Here is an 18986-nt window from a genome sequence, read left to right as displayed (position 1 = left end):
GAAGAATTTGTTCGTATTTACATACACAGATTAACTATATATTTCTGAATAAGCAGTACATATTATGATGCTATACTTTTACAATATATTATCAACAGAAAAAATGTGAGTGAATCAATTTATCAAGTGAACAAATGCTTCATGATTAGGAACAATCTGGAAGAGAGAGAGATATCTACAGCATGAATATGCAAAAGTCAAATGATTTCTGTCATAGGAATGCCTTTCACTCTCTTTCTTACATTAGCTCCAGGTTTCCTGGATAGAAGTCGAAATTGCTTCTCATGCCTGGAAGCAGAAAGAATATAAATATAATAAAAATTGATAAAATACAAATATCAACTTAATATTTCCAGGGATAAAATGCATTATTGCTGGTAATAGATCAACGTGGTACCAAAAACAAACTCGAATGTTAAAATTGACAATACTGAGATAAAGAACTAACAGGTATGCGATAACTGAATGGCATGCTAAAATGACTCAACTAAACATAGGCTAAAGTGGGACACTTAGCACTCAGAACTCACAATTGAGACCTTTTCTCTTTATATGACATTTCCTTTAGGCTCCACATGTGCAATCTTCAATTCAATTTAACTACCTGAATAAGCCTTCCCTTCACTGTAGGGAGAAAGGATACCGTCCTCATGTGTGAAACTGCTTTCCAGACTGATTCCCAAAACAGATAAGGGTATAGCTGAATCAAATGGTTGAGTTGCATGAGTAGGATCCATGCTTTCTGGACAGTACTGGCCGAGAGGGTTCATATCCTTGTTCTCATGATCAGATTGGGAGAGATTAATGGATGCAGAAGCCGAAGAATCCTTTCATGACAGAAAAAAAAAATAGTACAATTAATAGGTATATTATTTTGGAGACCGGGTATCTCGTTGATGTTACCTTGACTTCGTATACCTTAGCTTGATCCACTATTCATGAATACATTATCAGGTGATTTTGATGAAGATAAACTGGAATTAACCTTAAACTACAAAATGACTTTTTTATTCTAAAGCTTACTATAAAAACATGGGGGCTTCAAAACATGTGCACCATATATAACAAAATTATGGACCTAACTCATTGCATCACATGGGTGGATACAGCAGTCCTCCAATTCTTCTTCTATGGCTTTTCTTTGAACTGTTATGGTTATAAATAGCTTCAGAAATACAATGGTTGCGGAAACTTATATTAACAGTTTTACTGTATCTATGGTACCGTTGCAACTGTATTTGTGTTTGAATGCTTTCCAAAAAAAAAAAAATGTGTGGTATAACCAAAACCATGAATCAGAAAAAAATTAAACTTTGAAAGTTTCACATTTTCCGCTTTTGATGCAAGAAGTGATAAGCCACTGAAAGAAAACAGCTGAAGTGCACTGTTCTGCATAAAATTATTACTCTGCATTAATATTGCCCTTTGTCCTTTAAAATTAGCCTTAAAAAAATAAATGACTGTTCACATTCTGCTCATGTTGATAAATATTATGATGCTCTTCTCTAATCGTTATAGTCTGATGTAGCCCTACGACTATCAACACACTAAGAAGGAATGAAAATATGTTGACTTATAAAGAAGAAATTCAGACCTCCATTGCACTTAGATTGTCAATATCTGACTTGTCGATTGACTTATCCTTCTCTAAAGAAGAGCAGGAGACATCTTGATCATCAAACAATATTCTAATTGGATCCTGATCTCCTCCAAATAATTCATCGAAGTTTTGGAAAGTTAAGTCAACATCAGGGATGTTAAAATCATCTAGACGAACAAGTTCTTCACATATACCGAGGTCTTGAATATTTTGGGACCACAGCTGCAACATTGACAAAAAGAAATTTCCATTTTGACAAGTATAAAGTTGACCAAATGTTTGATACTGAACAATCAATATAATGTCAACCAAATTTAAATGAATCAAATGCGAGAGCAGTCACAAACACACAGCAAAACAAGTGTCTGCCTATGCTACTATATGTCTGACATTCAACTCCTTTTTCTTGTCACTGACAGATTGGGAGGAAGGTCTAAGATTAAAAAGCCAGCATGCTATGTTTGAAACAAAATTTCCAAACTTTCTATGATACCGATTTAAGTTTAGAAACCCTATCAAGAGCATGTTTAATTTGGCATTTTTCCAACCAAACTCCTGTTCAAGACATTCAAAAGCTGGCTGAAATTTGTTTGTATGATTTTCTATTTTTTTCAGCTTGAACCCAATTTTTCTTTAAACTAGGATAGGCCTGGAAGACACAAGTTAAAGCCTTTGCATAGGAGGACCTTCACTGTTAGGAAAATCTTGGAATGATATTAATCTTATATTATGAAACCAATACCGGTTTCAGTAATTATATATGAAAATCACTTCTTTTCTTAGCATAATATATCCTGTTTTATTTCTAGCATAATATGCTTTTCTTATGTACGGTTTTTGTTGGTCCGGTTTGTCCTTTCAGCTTTTCATCAATGTGTAATTCTGTTTGTCCTTGCTGGCTACACAGACATCATCATAAAGCTTTTTATTAATATCTTGTAATAAAGGAAAAGGAGAAATGTATTACAATTATAACTGGTGGAAGCTTATTGCAGTATGGGGAAATTGTATTAGATTAAATTATGATTTGTAATGTAGCAGAAAATGTGAATTGCGGTTTATAATCAGGATTGAGGGAATATCCGTAATATCAGAAGTTAGGATTTAGTTGAATGAGAATTGGGATATCTTATCCCTAGCTAGATTGTGGTTTTCTTTCCCAGTGTAGACAAGATATACTTGAGTTTTAAGCTCGCGTTGCTTGTCTGGTGAGATTTAGTGCCCTTTTGAGTTACCTATACAAGGCATAATATCTGCCTCCTTGATGATAGCTTATCTTTAATAATTTAACATCAAATATGGAATTTTTCGATTGTTTTTATTTTTATTGCTCGGTTCTATGTTCCCAATTATTCATCATATACTAAATATATTATCCAATGATGTACAAAACCTAGTGTTCTCTTTCAAACTGCAAGCGAAAAAAGTTGTGATTTGTCTGAAACATTTTTTGCATATTTGTGTGTACTTGTTCATATTTTCATGTAACCAAAGGGATGCATCTCACCAAAGCAAGGTGCAAAATAGGAGAAGTTAACACTTCATATTTTCATATCAAGAACAGCGGTTAAAACCAGTGGTCTTCAAACAGATAATTCTCTGACCTGATTACTTCGAAGTGGACTTCTGCACGTCCAGAACAATTCTCCATGCAAGGGAAGATCGATAATTGAAGATGAAGATAAATTATCAAGTTGAGAAAAAGTGGAAGGCAAAGTTTCTGTACTCGGCTCCACAATAGGACAGTCTTTTTCCAGAACATCAGTAGCCAAATCCTGGGAATTTTTTGCTTGACCATTGAATTTTTCGTCCAATTTCTTAAGAGTGTGATATAATGAAGGTGATGATTTTTTTTCTTTTAGCCTACTGATCTTCGCAGAATAATCAATCTCCTCATTTTGTTGGAGCCATTTTAGATCAATAATCTGCTGCACAATAGTTTGACGCTCTTGATGATTGTGCAATATCTGCAAAACAATATCAAAAATTGAGATACATCACATTTTAACTTGTATCAAAAGCGGAAAAGATATGGGTTGCATTTATACATATGATAGAAGCTGTTCCTTTTGCTAATTAATTAGACATGTACATCCAAATTATGTTATTTGTTATCTTGATTTGTTGAATTGGGACTAGAAAAAAAAATTACAATTTAAGTAAATACTTAAGGGTAGATTTTAAATTACACCTTCCAGTAATTGTTGTGCTCTGAACAAGTGGTTGTCATAGAAAGAGAAAGGAAGGAAGATTAGCAACTACAAGAGATTTACAAAGTGAGGAACACCAATTTGGCCAAAAACATGTTGCAAATTCCTAAATTTGAGAATGCACAAACCATTCCTTGTATTTGCTCAAGATTTAATAAACCGGTAGTTTCTATCATTTATCCAATACAAGAGGATCCATCAAATCAATTTCCAAAATAAAAATTATTAATTATTTTACTCTCTGGAATTGTTAAAAGAAATTTTAATCCCTGGACTTGTTTTAGTTTCAATGTAAGTCATTTTGGTTTCTGATTGTAAGTGTGTATCAGTCAATTCAGCCTCTCACTTTATTGGTAATAAGTGGTTTCATATGCAGTTTTTGGATTTGAAGATGGATTTAAAGGAAAAATATGGTAAAAGTGGGGTTATTTGGATCAAACGAAAGATGAACAAATCTCCTAAATTTGTTATTTATATATATATTTTAATGAATAAAAATAAAAGATTATCATTTTATCCTTAGATATAAAAGTAATTTAAAATAAATAATTAGTGTTAATTATATTAAAATGAATGTGAGTTATTATTGTTATTATTATTAAATTTAAGTTCTTAATAAAAACTAAATCAAAAGTGGACCCATTTCTCAGAAAATAAAAAACTGTCAATTCTCTAATCGATTCTCATTATAGAGAATCTGTTCTCACCACCAACACCTCACACAGAGAACAACTCCAACACCACAAAACCACCAACGACAGCCTTATAAAACCACCAGGACAACTACACCATCAGTTCCATGCATAACCTTAATTCAAAAATACACAAAGGACACTTCAGTAAAACCACCATGAATCTCTTCAAATCTCTTCACCTATGCAAGAATTCATTCTCTCTCCTAACCTGCAATTCCACTCCCTCTAATCACTGCAAATCTCCTAAAGCACGATACTCATTCGCATCCGTAAACCGTAGATCTACCAAAGCAAACACACCATAAATTTCAAGAACCAAATTGATGGATAGTTGTTAAATTAAATAGCTTACTTGACAGTGGTTGTTAAATTCAGGGATTAAATTATTGATTTTACAATCTAAAAGATCAAATTAACTGTGGGAACCAATTTGAGAGACTAAATTAACTGACATTTTTTTATAAAACCAGTACTAGATTATCAGTTACTTTATAACTTTCGGAACTAAAGTATCAAGTAGTCTATTATTGCATCCATTTAAAGTAAATTGAAAGCAATAACAGTGTACATCCTGTTCTACTCTTAACTCGTTATAATGACTCCTCTAATTCTCTCAAAGTATGGAAAACAAACTCGTAAACTTTAATATACATGTATGTACGTGCTTTTAAAGTCAATCACTTCAGAAGTACCAGATGGTTTGCAATAAAGCCATCTTATATTTATTATAATGGAAAACTAACTTCGGTGACATAAAACTAAATTTTATATCATGAGGGCTTTAGCTATTAAAGTAATGCTCAAATGAGTAAAATCTGAAACTTTCATCAGTACAATAAATGAGATATTAAAACTCTATCTTGCATACCTGACCTTGTTGACCGGTCGATTCCTCATCAAGTTTGGCCCCAGCTAGCAGTGAAGGGACCTCATTTTGAATATCAGGCTTTCCTGAGACTTGTGCTACATTCAATTCCGCAGAAACACAGGAAACTGAATCAAACTGATCCTGACTGGCACAGTTTTCAATCTCATTCAATTCAAACCCCCAGAGTGCTGCAAAGTCTTTAGCAGAAGGGCAACCTATGAAACTCCTGATAGCTCGTTTCTGGTGTGATAAAGAAACATTGTGCAATTTTTTATCACAGTCTCGACAGATTAACATTTTGTGGTTCAAACATACAACATAAGCAACATGATGTCCACATGAGTTACACACAAGGTTCCGGAGGTGCCGGCCGGACAAAGCATTTGCCAAATGCACCTTCGCATCACAGGATAGACAAAGATATGCCGAATCAGCTTTACAGTAAACAAGTGGCCTCAGGGCCGTGCAGAACTCACAAACCTTGTCCATTTCCTTAATCTTCAATTCCAATAATGAAAAAGGTTCTGAGATTACAAAACCTCATACTGCATAGACAGCAATTTAAATAAAGAAGATCCAGATATCAGCTCAGGTGGTCCATGTAGGGTTGCAGAGTCCTTTTATGCAAAAGGCAATATCTCGCCTTACATCAGTTGTTGCCCTGTGAAGGTTTACAAGCTGTAAAAAAATCGCACAGGGTCAATAGAATTTAAAGCTTAAGAAGAAAAAAAGGAAATTGCAGAATAGCTTCACATGAAATGCAGTTATACCTGTGAAACCATGAGAAGACTATTAAGAATGATAAAACAGTCCTTTGACAAGATACAAATGGAAAATAGTTTATCTTCAATAAACCAGAAAATATAAAAAAAAAAATTGTCAGCTATTCAGAAATCATGATGATACAAATAATCCGAAATCATAATAAATATAACATTTAAAGTGATTACTATAAAAAAACAAAATGACAAATGCACTGTATGTAACAATTCATAACAGAATAAAGGTGAACACTGACAGTGGATATACTATTTACTCAATATACTATTATGGAAAGAAAAAAGCGATTCAAATGTCCATGTCTTACCTGTTGGTCCAAATAGATTAGAAATCCAAAAGAATTATTTCAAAAATCCAGAATTTACCCACACGACTAATAAAACTCAAGAACTTGTAATGGTATGATAGTTGAATCATAAAAACACCCAGATCAGAGGACACTGAGTAATCATAGTTCACCACTCTGTCCTCCCAAAAGAGTAGCAAAAACTATAGCAGAAATGAATGAAGATGAGAAAACCACCACAAACAAACAAAAACAAGGCGAATTAAATTAAATATAATTTTCGTGATGAAAAGCAGGGAGGAAAAAAGCAAAGAAAGTAAAAAGCAGGGAAAAGAGTGTTTAGAAACCAGTGAGTGGAAGCAACGATGAACAAGAAATCCGAGAGAAGCATGGAGGGTTGACTTTTGAGAAGGAGGAAAAGTGAAAAGGAAGTAAGAGATTCTACCTACGACTGTTTCCCAATAAAATAAAGTAGAAGAGAGCAAAGAGAAAGCAGCGAAAAGTGCTATTCTCGCTGTGCAGTGAAGAAGAAGAAAGGGAAGGAAGCATGAGTCATGCGTTCTTGCAGGCTTTACCCAATTGGGGGAGGTGACGTGTACAATGGAGAGATGGAACTTTCCAGCATGGAAGAGCGATGTGGTGAAGTGGGGTCCACCAGGACGTTATCCAATGTATAGTGCATGTGAATGTGGTGGTTACGTAATCCCAATGGTTAGCCGCGTTGGGCCAATCCGAACTCGCGTAATGGGATGAGCCGGACCGGATCAGCCACCCCGGGCCCACACCCCTCGTGTCTCACGTTGGGTCACGAGCTTTTCACTCCATTTACATTACAACAAACAAGTACTCTGTAACTCTTTTCAATCTATTTAATCATACTTTTTTTTATATTACATCATTTTTTTTAAGTTAAATTATATTATTCTTTGTAATGATTATTACAAGTGGATGAAGCTATTTATTAGACACAAATGAGAAGATAATGTAGAAAGATAAATAAAAAATAGCATTGAATTGCGTTGTAGGTGATTGACAGTGCATACAATAAATGTTGTTTGGATTGACGTGAAAAGTGTAGGAGGTGTTATATCAGTGTAATATGATTTCAGATAGGAAAATGATACTTGAACAACCATTTTTGACAACATTTAGACACGCGCACACGTGTCAAAATCTGAGTGGTCCAGTTGGAAAAATTAAATGAAAATGGACCACTCAGATTTTGACACGTGTGCGCGTGTCTAAATGTTGTCAAAAATGGTTGTTCAAGTGTCATTTTCCTTTCAGATAACACTGTTAATAATAAAAGCCTCCATCCACTTTTTACTCTGTAACACAAAAAAAAGAAAAGGAAAAGGTTAATTACCGTGAGATATATATATTGTTAATCAAATACTAAGGTTTAAATAATCTTTTTAGCTTTTGTCTTCGTTTTGCATTTGGTTTTGGTAAAAAAGAAATTGTTTGATGTTGGCTTCTTTCTTTGGATGACTTTTTTTTAGTTATGAGGAGAAAATTACAGCAATTAAACTAAAAGATCCTTTGAAAAATTTTAATGTAATATTTTTTATTTTTCATTATATAAAGTAGTCAATTTTTTTATATTTTTTATTTTGAATATTTGTTTGAAATAAAAAATAAAAATACACCGTGAAAACAAAATTAAAAATGAGATAAACAAAAGAAATAAAAAAATTGTGACAGTTTTACATATTTATTGTTTATTTCTCATTATAAGATCAAGTTTGTTTTTTATTTAGTCTTATTTTCTTTGATTTTTATAATATATATTCTTTTAAAATTTTAAATTTTTCGTTTGGTTTGTTCGAATGTGATGGGGTAGTCGGTATGGAAACAAAAAGGAGATGAGTGATTGTCTGAAGAGAAAAAGAAAAACACGATGGTTTTTGTTGTTTTTATAATAAATGCTTTTTTTTTTTATATAGATGGACTATAAAAGGAGTTGATTTTTTGTTATAATAATTATAAATAATTCAAAAATATTATTAAAAATAATAAATGAATATATTAATATATATAAAATTATTTTTATTTCATTTATTTCTTTCGAATTAAAGCATTTTTCCTCCATTTGTTTGTTATCTATTTATGTCCTCTTTCTTCTTTATTTTATCATCTCTAACAAGAACATTAGTTACTTCCTTGGAATGGACTGACAAAATCTAATCAGATCAGACAGCAAAATCATAAATTACTAACCCAAATCATAATTGAAATTTATTTGATTACTTTCAAACATTATATATAAATGTGTACTAAAAATCAAACAACCGTGTGGTATTTTTCCTAAAACTTTAATTGTTTATTATATTAAATTGTATAATGGAATTAACGTGATACTTTTATCACTAGTAAAATATTTTTTAATTCTGAAAAAAAAATTATGGTAATTAGAATAATTTAGAGAGAGTATAAGGTGTGGAAAAAACAATAAAGAAAAAGGGGAAATTTTGAAACTTTGGAGATGCAAAAGCAAGTTGGGTGAGGAAGACAACATTTTACATGTGCGTGACTGACAATAGTGGACTCTGGACCCAAATTGGATTTTGTGGCATTGTTGGGCCTACAAATTTAGGTTTAGATAACCAATTTTTTCGGGAACATAAATATATCCTTGAATATTTTAAAAGAATAAGTTTTTTTATAATCGATATTATATATAAGTCTATTTTGTAAAAAGAAATATACAATTTCTCTAAATTTTATATAAAATAATTTTAATTTATAAAAAAAATTATTTATTTTTCTCTTTTTTAAATTATTTAGGATAAGATTCTACGTTTTTCCAATTATATATTTACTTCTCTCTTTACCAACTAACACACCTTTCGGGATCAGAACATTTTCAATGATGATTACGAGGTTTTAATCTATGTTTTATGAGTCCCTCTATATCGTCTCATTTTTTAGATCCGTGTATATTTTTTCTTTAAATACAATAGTAGTATAAATTTCATTTAAATTTTATATTATTTGCACTTTACCTTAAAATAAATTAATTTTTAGTATTAATTATTGTGAATGATTCTTTTCTACTTATTGATCTAGAATATTTCTTAAGAAAAATTGTTTTTAATGAAAAAAAATATTTTTATTATTTTAGAATATTTCTTTCAGAAAAAAGGTTTTTTTTTTAAAAAGAAAATTTATTTTTATGACCCAATATCATATTTAAGATTCTCATATCTAAATTTAGTCTCATGTCAATTTATCTTTTAAAATTTAGATCTTAAATTTATTAAGTAGGTATGACTCATTAAAAATTGTCTTATTTGCCTCCTCCACATGGCTCAATATCACCCTCCCCGTTTGACATGGCCCTTTAATCAATTCCTTCAAACATGTCTTTGCTCTTAGAAGAAAACATTGAGAGGGAGTAAATGAATAAAGAAATGGATTTCTTTGTTTACTTACACTGAATACAGAGAGATGTTTCAAAAGTGTTAGATATGAAAAAAAAGGAAGGTATTTCCGTAAATTTACGAGTGTTTCTCCTTACATTTCACCTGTCTTGCAACTCCCAATTGACAGTTATGTCCTTCGTTTTATAAAATCTAAAATATTGTAATAATGATCTAATGATTTTTCAACCACCAACAACTTTAATACTATACTTATAATTTCTGCATGCACATCATCTCATTTCTTCATTGTTATGTTAACCTTGTGCTTGTGCATGCACCCCAACCTTATTTCTCCATTGTTTTATTTATTCCTTTCTTGTTTCATTGAGTTATATTTGTGAGAGGTTATATGCTGTTTTTTAAATTTAGTTTTATCTTGTTTTAGTTGAATGCTGTTTTAGTTTTATGCTTTTATTTAGGTGTTTTAGTTTTATGTTGTTTTTCATTTTCTTATATATATTATTATAATAAATATGTTTAAAATAATCAATTAAATATATAATAATTAGTTAATAAATAATACTTAAATAACTACAAATTATAACAACAATATTAAAAATTAAAAAATAAATTAAGAAACAAAATAATAAATCAAAAATTAAAAATTTACGCATAATAATTATTATTTAAATAAATAAATAATTTCAAAAACATTAACAAACAAATATAAATTTCAAATTAATTATATTATAAATAATATTTAAATAAATATCAAATATAATAAAAATTAAAAATTAAAAATAAAAAAAAGTTAACAAATCAATAAAAAAAGTTTTAAAAAACAACATAAACACAATAAATTAAATTTAAATTAATAAACGAATCAAAATCTAAAAAAAGTATACAACAAATAATTAAATAATAATTCATATTGAAAAATAAAATATCAATAAATAATTATAGACTAAAAAATTAACAAACAAATTTAAATTTTAAAATTAAGAAAAATTAATTACATTAAAAATAAAATTTAAATAAATATCAAATATAAAGTAAAATACAAAATTACAAAATATAAACTACAAATTTAATATTTAAATAAACTAATAAAAAATATAAAAAACAAATCAAGTTTAAAAAACAATTAAATGTAATAAAGCAAATAAAAAGAATGAAAAGCAATGCTTGAACGCATTTCAAGTTGTGGCAACAATAAAACCGCACTTCCAAGTGCGGTAGCCGCATTTCTGATTGCAGCGCGATATGAACCGCACAACTGTGGTTAGACTGTACGACGAGCTCTCAACCACACTTCCAACTGTGGAGAGTTCTGCAACCTCTCTTCTAACACTAGCGTGTTCTCAACCAGTGGGTTAAGGCCTCAACTTTCGTCTCATCCATCCCAGAAATGCATCCCAGCACATACAATCCCAGCATACAAATAGCACATACAAATACTACATACAAACAATTCATACAAACAACACATACAAGCACGACAACAAGTAAAGTGACAGAGGATGGGAGGAGCACTGCGATAAGAGAGAAGAAAGGGGTGTAGGATTTCAGATGGGTACAGCTGGAATAATAGAAAAATAGACAGGTTCAGGGTGAGACTGGTGAGGTGTAGGAAGAAACACTTTAAATTTATTAGTAACAAAATAAGGAAATATGTTTAATAATCACGGAAATGTAATACTAAAGAATAGTTGTCTAAATAAAATTATGTAGATGACAAATTTCAAATGGACCATAAAAAAACTGCTTAGTCATTACAAAATAGAAAATATATTATTATTATTCCTATTATTATTTATTGAGAAAATTTAAAGTACTTCTTTTTTTATATTGTTTCAATTAAGTATTCTGTAATTTTTTATTAAGTGGGTGACATAATTGTTCATTCCTGTTGTTATTTTATTTAATTGTCTTGTATTAAGAAAATGACAAATGATGTAATTAATATAAAATTATATTATAATTAGTATAAAATAGTAAGTGATTTCGATTATTTTTATTTAACATAAGTAAAATTTTATGGTTGCTAAATTATTTGGGTGTTACTCCCTCCACCACCACATTTTTTCCCTCCACCTCCTCAATTCTATTACATATTTTTTGAATTACAAAACTAACCTTTTATAATTACAAAAATAACCTTTTTACTTTTTAATCCTAATTATTTACTTTAACCCTAAAATCTATCTTTCTACCCCTTCTCACCCACCTCCCAACCTTCTCAGATTCTCTCCCAAACTCCATCACATCCGTTTCTCATCTTCCATTTTTTCTTCATAGGCCTGATATGCCTCCTCCTCAAAAATACATTATTAAAATACATCAAAATATATTCAAAAATAATATATCAAAAAATATAAATTATATTATTTAAATATCTTCAAAATTAATATAAAAAAAACTGTAAAATATAAACCGTATAATCTTTAAACGGATGTTGACATCCGTTGACGGATGCTCACATCCGTTGACGGATGCTCACATCCGTTGACGGATGCTCACATCCGTTGACGGATGCTCACATCCGTTGACGGATGCTCACATCCGTTTAAAGATTATACGGTTTATATTTTAGGGTTTTATTACGCACCTTCACGCCTCTGAACCTCTCACGCCTCTAAACCAGCACCTTGAAGCACCACCACACTCACGGCTGAAGATGAATTGTTTTCCCTACTTTCAATCTTACTAAACACAAAGTCCACCACACTCTCACGTCACAATTCTATAAAAGAGAAGAAGTGAAACATGAGAGACAACCCAAGGATAGTGGAACGTAAGAGGCAACCTGGAAAAAATAATAAAGAGAAAGAGGAAAAAATGATAAAGAGAATGAATGTCCACATGAGATTTTAAATAATGTTAACCCTAAAATTTTAGTAAGGGTAAAATAGAAATGAAAAAATAAAGAAAAGAGTAATAGGGGAATGAGGTGGTAGAGGGAGTAACACCCAAATTATTTTAATAAGTACTCAAGTATTAGAAAACTTAAATTCCATATAGTCGTTTGAGAAATATAAATTTTATAGTAATTAATATAACAAAACAATCTGCTAAAGTAAATCATTATTATTATTAATTAAAGTATGCTTAATTGAATTTCAAATTATTCATAAATTTTTATATTTTTCACTTAAATGTTCTCTTGCTTAGTTAACATGTCTGGGAAATTTTGTGATCAATATAAATCATGTTGCGGTAAATAAACAAGTTTTCCAGATAAAATAATTGACACATCCAATCAATAAAATAAATTAAAAGGATAACATATTTAAATATGAAATAAAGTAACAAAACTCGATAAAAACTTAGTAATATCCAAAATTTCGAAACCGTGAATTTAAATTCCTATATAAACTAAAATTTGTCACTCCAGGTGTGAAGTGGATTTGTTAATTACACGTAGCCGTTGGTGACGCCCAAATATAACTTACAACTTAAGAAACAGTTCATAAAAAGGAACCAATACCAGTTTCTTGTAGGACTATTTCTTGTAAAAGTATTAAAAGGACTACAAAAACAGTTATGTTTTTAAAAGGACTAATTTATACAAATCTTTACAAGGAATAAAAAAAATGATCTAATATCGAGGAACTAAAACTCATTTAAGCCTTTAATAGATGAAAGTTACCTTTTTCATCTCTATCATAATTCTATTTCTCTCCCATTTAAGCATAAAATGCATTGTTCTAAACCATTTTTCATTTTTTAAGTTGCATGAATATTTTTGCGTAAAATTTTAGCATTTTAACAGTCTTCAAGAGACATGCTTGACTAATAATAACTTGAGAGAATAATAAATTGAAAAAAATAAAATTAATACGTATCCTAGACTACAAATTAAAATCTCTGATTTGAAAATGTGTAACCATAAAATGATGTTTGCATTTGTTTATGTACTCTAGTGTTAAAAATAATCCCTACGTGTGTGTCTATCTGGAGACTGAAGAACAAGTATTATGTCTGTTTCACATCCTTATCAACAATCAACCAAATAACTAAATTTTCGGAATCGACTTTGAGCTACCTCATCGCTTATAGATCTATTGAACGATCAACCAAACAGCAGAAAAAAAAAATGCAATGCACCACAAATACCGGGAGGTTTTCTGGATTTTCACAGACCTATATCACAAATCAAAGAAACATCTATCAAAAGAGTGCCTAAACTATTCTGTCAAAATATTTGCTGTACAAATAAGTATTGCAAATACGAACTAGAATTGTTCTTGTTTTACTAAAGATGCTACAGACACAAAAAACCTTCAAGGGTTCCCAAGCATGGTCCAAAATGTCAGTTTGAGCACCATAATACCTGGGTCAGATGAGTATAGGCGATATTGTAACTATTTCCAGCAAAGAAGCAAATTACGTTTTGAATGAAGTAATCAATCGAACGGCTACTGGAGCAGGAGACAATGACAGAAAGTGAGCAAGCAGGTGACACCCTTCAATTACTTCAAGTCAGAAGTACATTACCAATGCAAGATATCATAATGCTATGAACAAAATCAAAGATTTTTTAAAAACAGAAAGATAGAATATAACTCACCTAGATCAACATGATTTCACGTGAACTTCAATAATATCATCGTCTTCCATCCCAAGGCTAGCAGGGGTTTCGGACGAACTTATTTTATCACCATCAAAGGACAGCACTATCTGTTTCTGGTCACACTTGATTTTATCGGCATATGTCTTGACAATCCTTTCAAACTTGTCATCCTAGAGACAATTAAAAGATGAGCGTAAGGATAGAGGCCAAACTCTGTTTTGAAAATATGTCCAGTGACCTATAATTGAAAAACAGCTTTGAAAAAAAAACAGAAACACAACTCTTGTATCCCAAAAATTACAACTAGATTTTACCTGAAATAAAACTATTAATATCACAAAATATACCAGTAGATCGACGAATGATAGCTGAATCAGATACAAACCCTTAAACAGAAATTGAATCACATCGTTTAATGAATCGAAAGATTCATTATCAACAGTAAAACATAGGTCTAAGAGCAATTTAACAAAATGAAACAGATACTGATAAACACATATATTAGCATGAAGTTAAATAGATAACAAAATAGCATATATAAGTTCCAAAATAATTTTTAGTTCCCAAAATGGCATGATTAGAAAATATCTTAGTTTAATTTTGAAGATAAAACTTTATAATTTGTAAAAATCCTATATTAACTAAAGATAAGGTCAAGTTAATATGCATAAGTAAATGTAAACCTTACAGTAAAAGTCAATTTTGTAAGATTGAACTAGACTTGAAGTTCACTTTTTATTATGATATCAAAGTATATCCTAACTATGTTTGTTAGGCCTATCATGCCATCAATTATCAAGTCACTATCAAAATACCTATAAATATCTAGTCTCACACTCAAGACACCACTCATCTACAGCAAGATGAGGACTAGAGTTAAGACTAAGTTACAATTTTAAGTGTAAAATCCATATTACAAGTTCGTTTTGTGAAATTGATCAGGGTTAAAGTCTATTTTTAACTATGTATAATATATATTTTACTTTTGTTTTATTCTTTTTCTTTATATTTAGATCAAAAGACACTAGAGTGCAGTTTTTCGAAATATGTCAAGGATTTCAAAAGTGCAGTTTTGTCCATCAAATATAATTACAGGGAGCTAGAAGAAAAGTATATAGGGTGTAGGAAGAATTTCCCAGTGATCCAATAAAAACTTATGGCCCATAGTAAAAAATCATAACTGGATGGTGTTTGACCTGTAACAACATAGAAACTCCTAAAGGAAAAAAACATATTTCTGTTTTAACTTAGGGTTGTGGGTCATCTCCCTCCACTAGCAGCAAGAGCAGCTTAAGTGGAACAGAGACTGGATCTGCAGTGCAACACGATTTGCCTGCTCTGGTAGCCTTTTACTTGCAATCTCGCTTGCAAAAATTATTGCTCCAGCCACGATGGCTGGCTAGGTACAACGCGGATGACTCTGGACAGCAAGATGTCACAACCCACTGCAGGAGAATTGCACGAGGGTGATTCATACGATCCTTCGCTATTTGCATGATTCACATGCAATTCAGATACAAAACAACCCACAGATTGTATCGCCAAGCTGAAGAATCGTATTGTGAATGAATTATAGGATAACTATTTGCATGATTCACATGCAATTCAGACACAATTAATACAACCCACAGATTGTATCGCCAAGCTGAAGAATCATCCATTGACAACAAAAAGTATATCAGCTGAAGGAATTATATACCATGAACATTCGAATCTGCTTTGTTCCATCTTTGTCTTGAACAGAAATGACGATTTTTGGTCTTTCAGAATGCTGTAGACTTTTCTCATCTACACCATCCACCGGAGACTGCAACGAATCATTAACTTCGAATTTAGAAGACTCTTCAACATCTTTTAACAATTGTTTTGCTGATTCAGCAAATGAGGCAAGTTCCAGCTTCTTTAATCTGCACCCATAAGTAACACCCTGTTAGAAACTGTAGATAAAAGCGGGTAGGGATTGGGAGTAATTATATGGAACATTAAAACCATTTTATTCACCCATGCATATCTTTTTCTGTGTAATGTTCACATGTGGAGCAACGAAAAAGGCAGTCCAGCTCCAGAAGAAACCACAGATGATTAACACACAAAAATTATAGGTATACAGAAAGAAAATGAAAAACTGTGTCAATGATTCCATTTTATCATTGCTTCATGTGGTTAGGGTTGAATGGCCAATTTTTTTCTTTTCAAAAACATAAAAAAGGCTAGCACCCATCTTATGATATCACTGTTGGAGCAACCAATTCCAGCGCAGAACAATGACAATATAATTTCACGGGGGAGTAAAAGGATTGGCAATAGCAAACACTTAAGATTTGGCATTTAAAAATTCCTAAGGAGAGTGAAATACACAACCTCAATTTTTTCAAAGTTGAATCCTCTTCAATCGTCCTCTGGGAATTACTTGCACTCTTTGGTGGAGGGGGTAACCAATCATCATCTTGATCTTCAATGTTCACCACTGTGACTCTTTCCCCAGTAGTCTTCTTCTCATCCTCAACCTAAAACCCAACAGTTTCAACAGTTACAAAACCGAAACCAATAATCAGAGCAAAAATACGTAAAAATCAGAGCCTAAAATAAGACTTACAGTATCCGTAGTCTTTCTCTTCTTACCATCAGGGCAAATCACATCCTCGTCATCATCAAAATCATCTGCGACCATCACAAGACATTCAAATTCAAGCGGAAACTCCCATAGGATAGTAATAAAAAGGATAAACAGTAATCTTGTAAAAATAAGGGTTTGGAATCGCCTAAATTTTTCAAGAAAAGAAACGCACCATCGATGGAAATGGGGTTCACAGGCTGAACCCGGCTGTAATCAAACAATGGTTCCAACTCTTCGATTTCATCCTGCAAACAAATTAAGAATATGAGATGGCGATTACAAGAGAAACCCTAATTTCAAATTGAGTGAGAGATAGAGAGTTTCACCATCTTCGTCGACCTGTGTCTCTCGGTGTCTCTGGATGTTGGCATTTTGTATTGTGTTCTATTTCACCGAACCGAATCCTCTACACAACTGCACATGGTGCACGCTCTAGATCATGTTTTGTGATGAAAAAAATGAAATTTAAAGGTAGGGATTGTTTGGAGTGTCTGTGGAATCTGTAGGGGATCTCGTCTCCTGTCTCACCCTCCCGCTTCAAACTTTAAATTCGTTTATTTCAAAACAATACTTATCTACATACTTTACAAACTTTTCCAATAAAATAAATTAAAAATCATTTGAATATTTTCCTTCAATTAATCTAAAAATAAAAGAAATACGTTTAGTTTAATTTAAATTTACAATAGTAATTCATTACAACACTATCTTGAAAATACAGACGCGTTATAATAGAATCAAAGTGTATTAAATTAGAAATATCAGTGGACTTGTATAGTGCAGAATCATATATTTAACTCTATCTGAAGAATGTTGTTCCCCTCTGTAGTATGTTTTATAGATGAAAAATATTTATGGACACAATAAAAGTATATCAACACTTAATTTAGAAAGAGCAAGAAAATTATAAGTTTATAAATTATATGAAATAATAAGAATAAAAAGATAAAAGAAAATATATAAATTTCAATATTTAATTTGAAAAAACAAATTATGTTAAGTTGGAGAAAAATAAAATAAGTTAATAATAATTTATGAGTTGATTACCGGAATCCAATTTTTTGTTCTTATTACTTAGAATATCATGAAACTCATAAATATGTAATTTTTCAAAAGAATTATTATATATATATATATATATATATATATATATATATATATATATATTACAAGTAAACCTTTATAGAAGTTTAATTTAGATGTCAATATTGACAACTATAATAATGTACACTAAAGTTAGTAGCTTTTTTTTTTTTTACAGAGTAATCGTCCATGTTCATAAATAATTAACTCCGGGCATGTTTATGCTGGTTAGAAATTAACTTAACTTTTACTTGTATTTATTTTAATCTTCATTTTATTAATTCATGTTATAAGATTAATTATTTTTCATTTTTTGAGAATATATATTCTGATGGTCATTATTGTGCAAATTTAATTATCTTAATCTAAAAAAAACAAAAACAAAAATTTAAAAAGAAAAACACTACACTAGATTAATCCCTTCTAAACTATATAATTTCCTCGTGTTTTAAGTGCATTGATTTTTGAATGTAAGGAATACAATTACTAAAAGAGTAATGAAGATTAAGTCAATAACAAGATTGAAAATACATTATTTTATTAGTCTTTTTTTGTTAAAATATTAACTTAAGTTTAACCTAATTCAATAAAATCAGTTTTTAAAATAAGATTTGTATTTATCTAATATATATATATATATATATATATATATATAATATTAGATACTAATAGGTTATATGACAATAACTTGATTGGGTGATATAATAAATTCAATAAATAATAAATATTTTTAGAATATATTCGAATTTAGGATTCTAATAATAAACTTTAAAAATAATTTAGTTTTACATACAGGGTAATTTTTGTTTCACTTAATAAATAATAAATTTTATTAGTATAAACTTTAATTATAACTTTGTTATACGTTAAAAAAATAACTTTTAAATTTAACTCAATTTTATAAAAAAA

At 30.5% G+C, this 18986-nt stretch overlaps 2 protein-coding genes across 16 annotated transcripts; both read right to left on the bottom strand.

Moving 5' to 3' along the window:
* Positions 1 to 6: 6 nt before the first annotated feature.
* LOC148197408 (putative zinc finger protein At1g68190) lies at positions 7 to 7034 on the bottom strand. 8 transcript variants are annotated; one of them, XM_088092703.1, is made up of 7 exons: positions 6885 to 6964; positions 6144 to 6217; positions 5374 to 6051; positions 3205 to 3567; positions 1595 to 1822; positions 605 to 827; positions 7 to 288 (listed from the first exon to the last, which is right to left on the bottom strand). In XM_088092703.1, the coding sequence occupies exons 3-7, from the start codon at positions 5860 to 5862 to the stop codon at positions 239 to 241; spliced, it is 1353 nt and encodes a 450-aa protein (XP_087948829.1). In that variant the 5' UTR covers positions 5863 to 6051; positions 6144 to 6217; positions 6885 to 6964; the 3' UTR covers positions 7 to 238. The 8 variants fall into 8 exon arrangements, with proteins under 8 accessions (XP_087948829.1, XP_087948826.1, XP_087948830.1 ...); XM_088092700.1 differs by lacking the exon at positions 6885 to 6964 and adding an exon at positions 6461 to 6867; XM_088092704.1 differs by lacking the exon at positions 6885 to 6964 and adding an exon at positions 6787 to 6839.
* A 6856-nt stretch (positions 7035 to 13890) lies between these two features.
* On the bottom strand, positions 13891 to 17517 carry LOC148197407 (uncharacterized). 8 transcript variants are annotated; one of them, XR_015780118.1, is made up of 8 exons: positions 17321 to 17516; positions 17167 to 17239; positions 16974 to 17038; positions 16739 to 16884; positions 16077 to 16284; positions 14375 to 14547; positions 14138 to 14279; positions 13891 to 13947 (listed from the first exon to the last, which is right to left on the bottom strand). XR_015780118.1 is itself a non-coding variant. In XM_088092466.1 (7 exons), exons 1-6 carry the CDS (start codon positions 17363 to 17365, stop codon positions 14380 to 14382), a joined length of 705 nt encoding a protein of 234 aa, XP_087948592.1. In that variant the 5' UTR covers positions 17366 to 17517; the 3' UTR covers positions 13891 to 14137; positions 14375 to 14379. The 8 variants fall into 8 exon arrangements, 5 of the variants coding, with proteins under 5 accessions (XP_087948592.1, XP_087948588.1, XP_087948589.1 ...); XR_015780119.1 differs by having other exon boundaries at positions 14138 to 14225; XR_015780120.1 differs by having other exon boundaries at positions 14138 to 14222.
* Between the last annotated feature and the right edge of the window lie 1469 nt (positions 17518 to 18986).

This window comes from Vigna umbellata, chromosome 6, assembly GCF_029865625.1.
Source record: "Vigna umbellata cultivar VRB3 chromosome 6, Vumbellata_1.0, whole genome shotgun sequence".
Classification (NCBI taxonomy): domain Eukaryota; kingdom Viridiplantae; phylum Streptophyta; class Magnoliopsida; order Fabales; family Fabaceae; genus Vigna; species Vigna umbellata.
The sequence above is the reverse complement of the archived record's forward strand: the minus strand, read 5'-3'. Positions and strand labels throughout refer to the sequence as shown.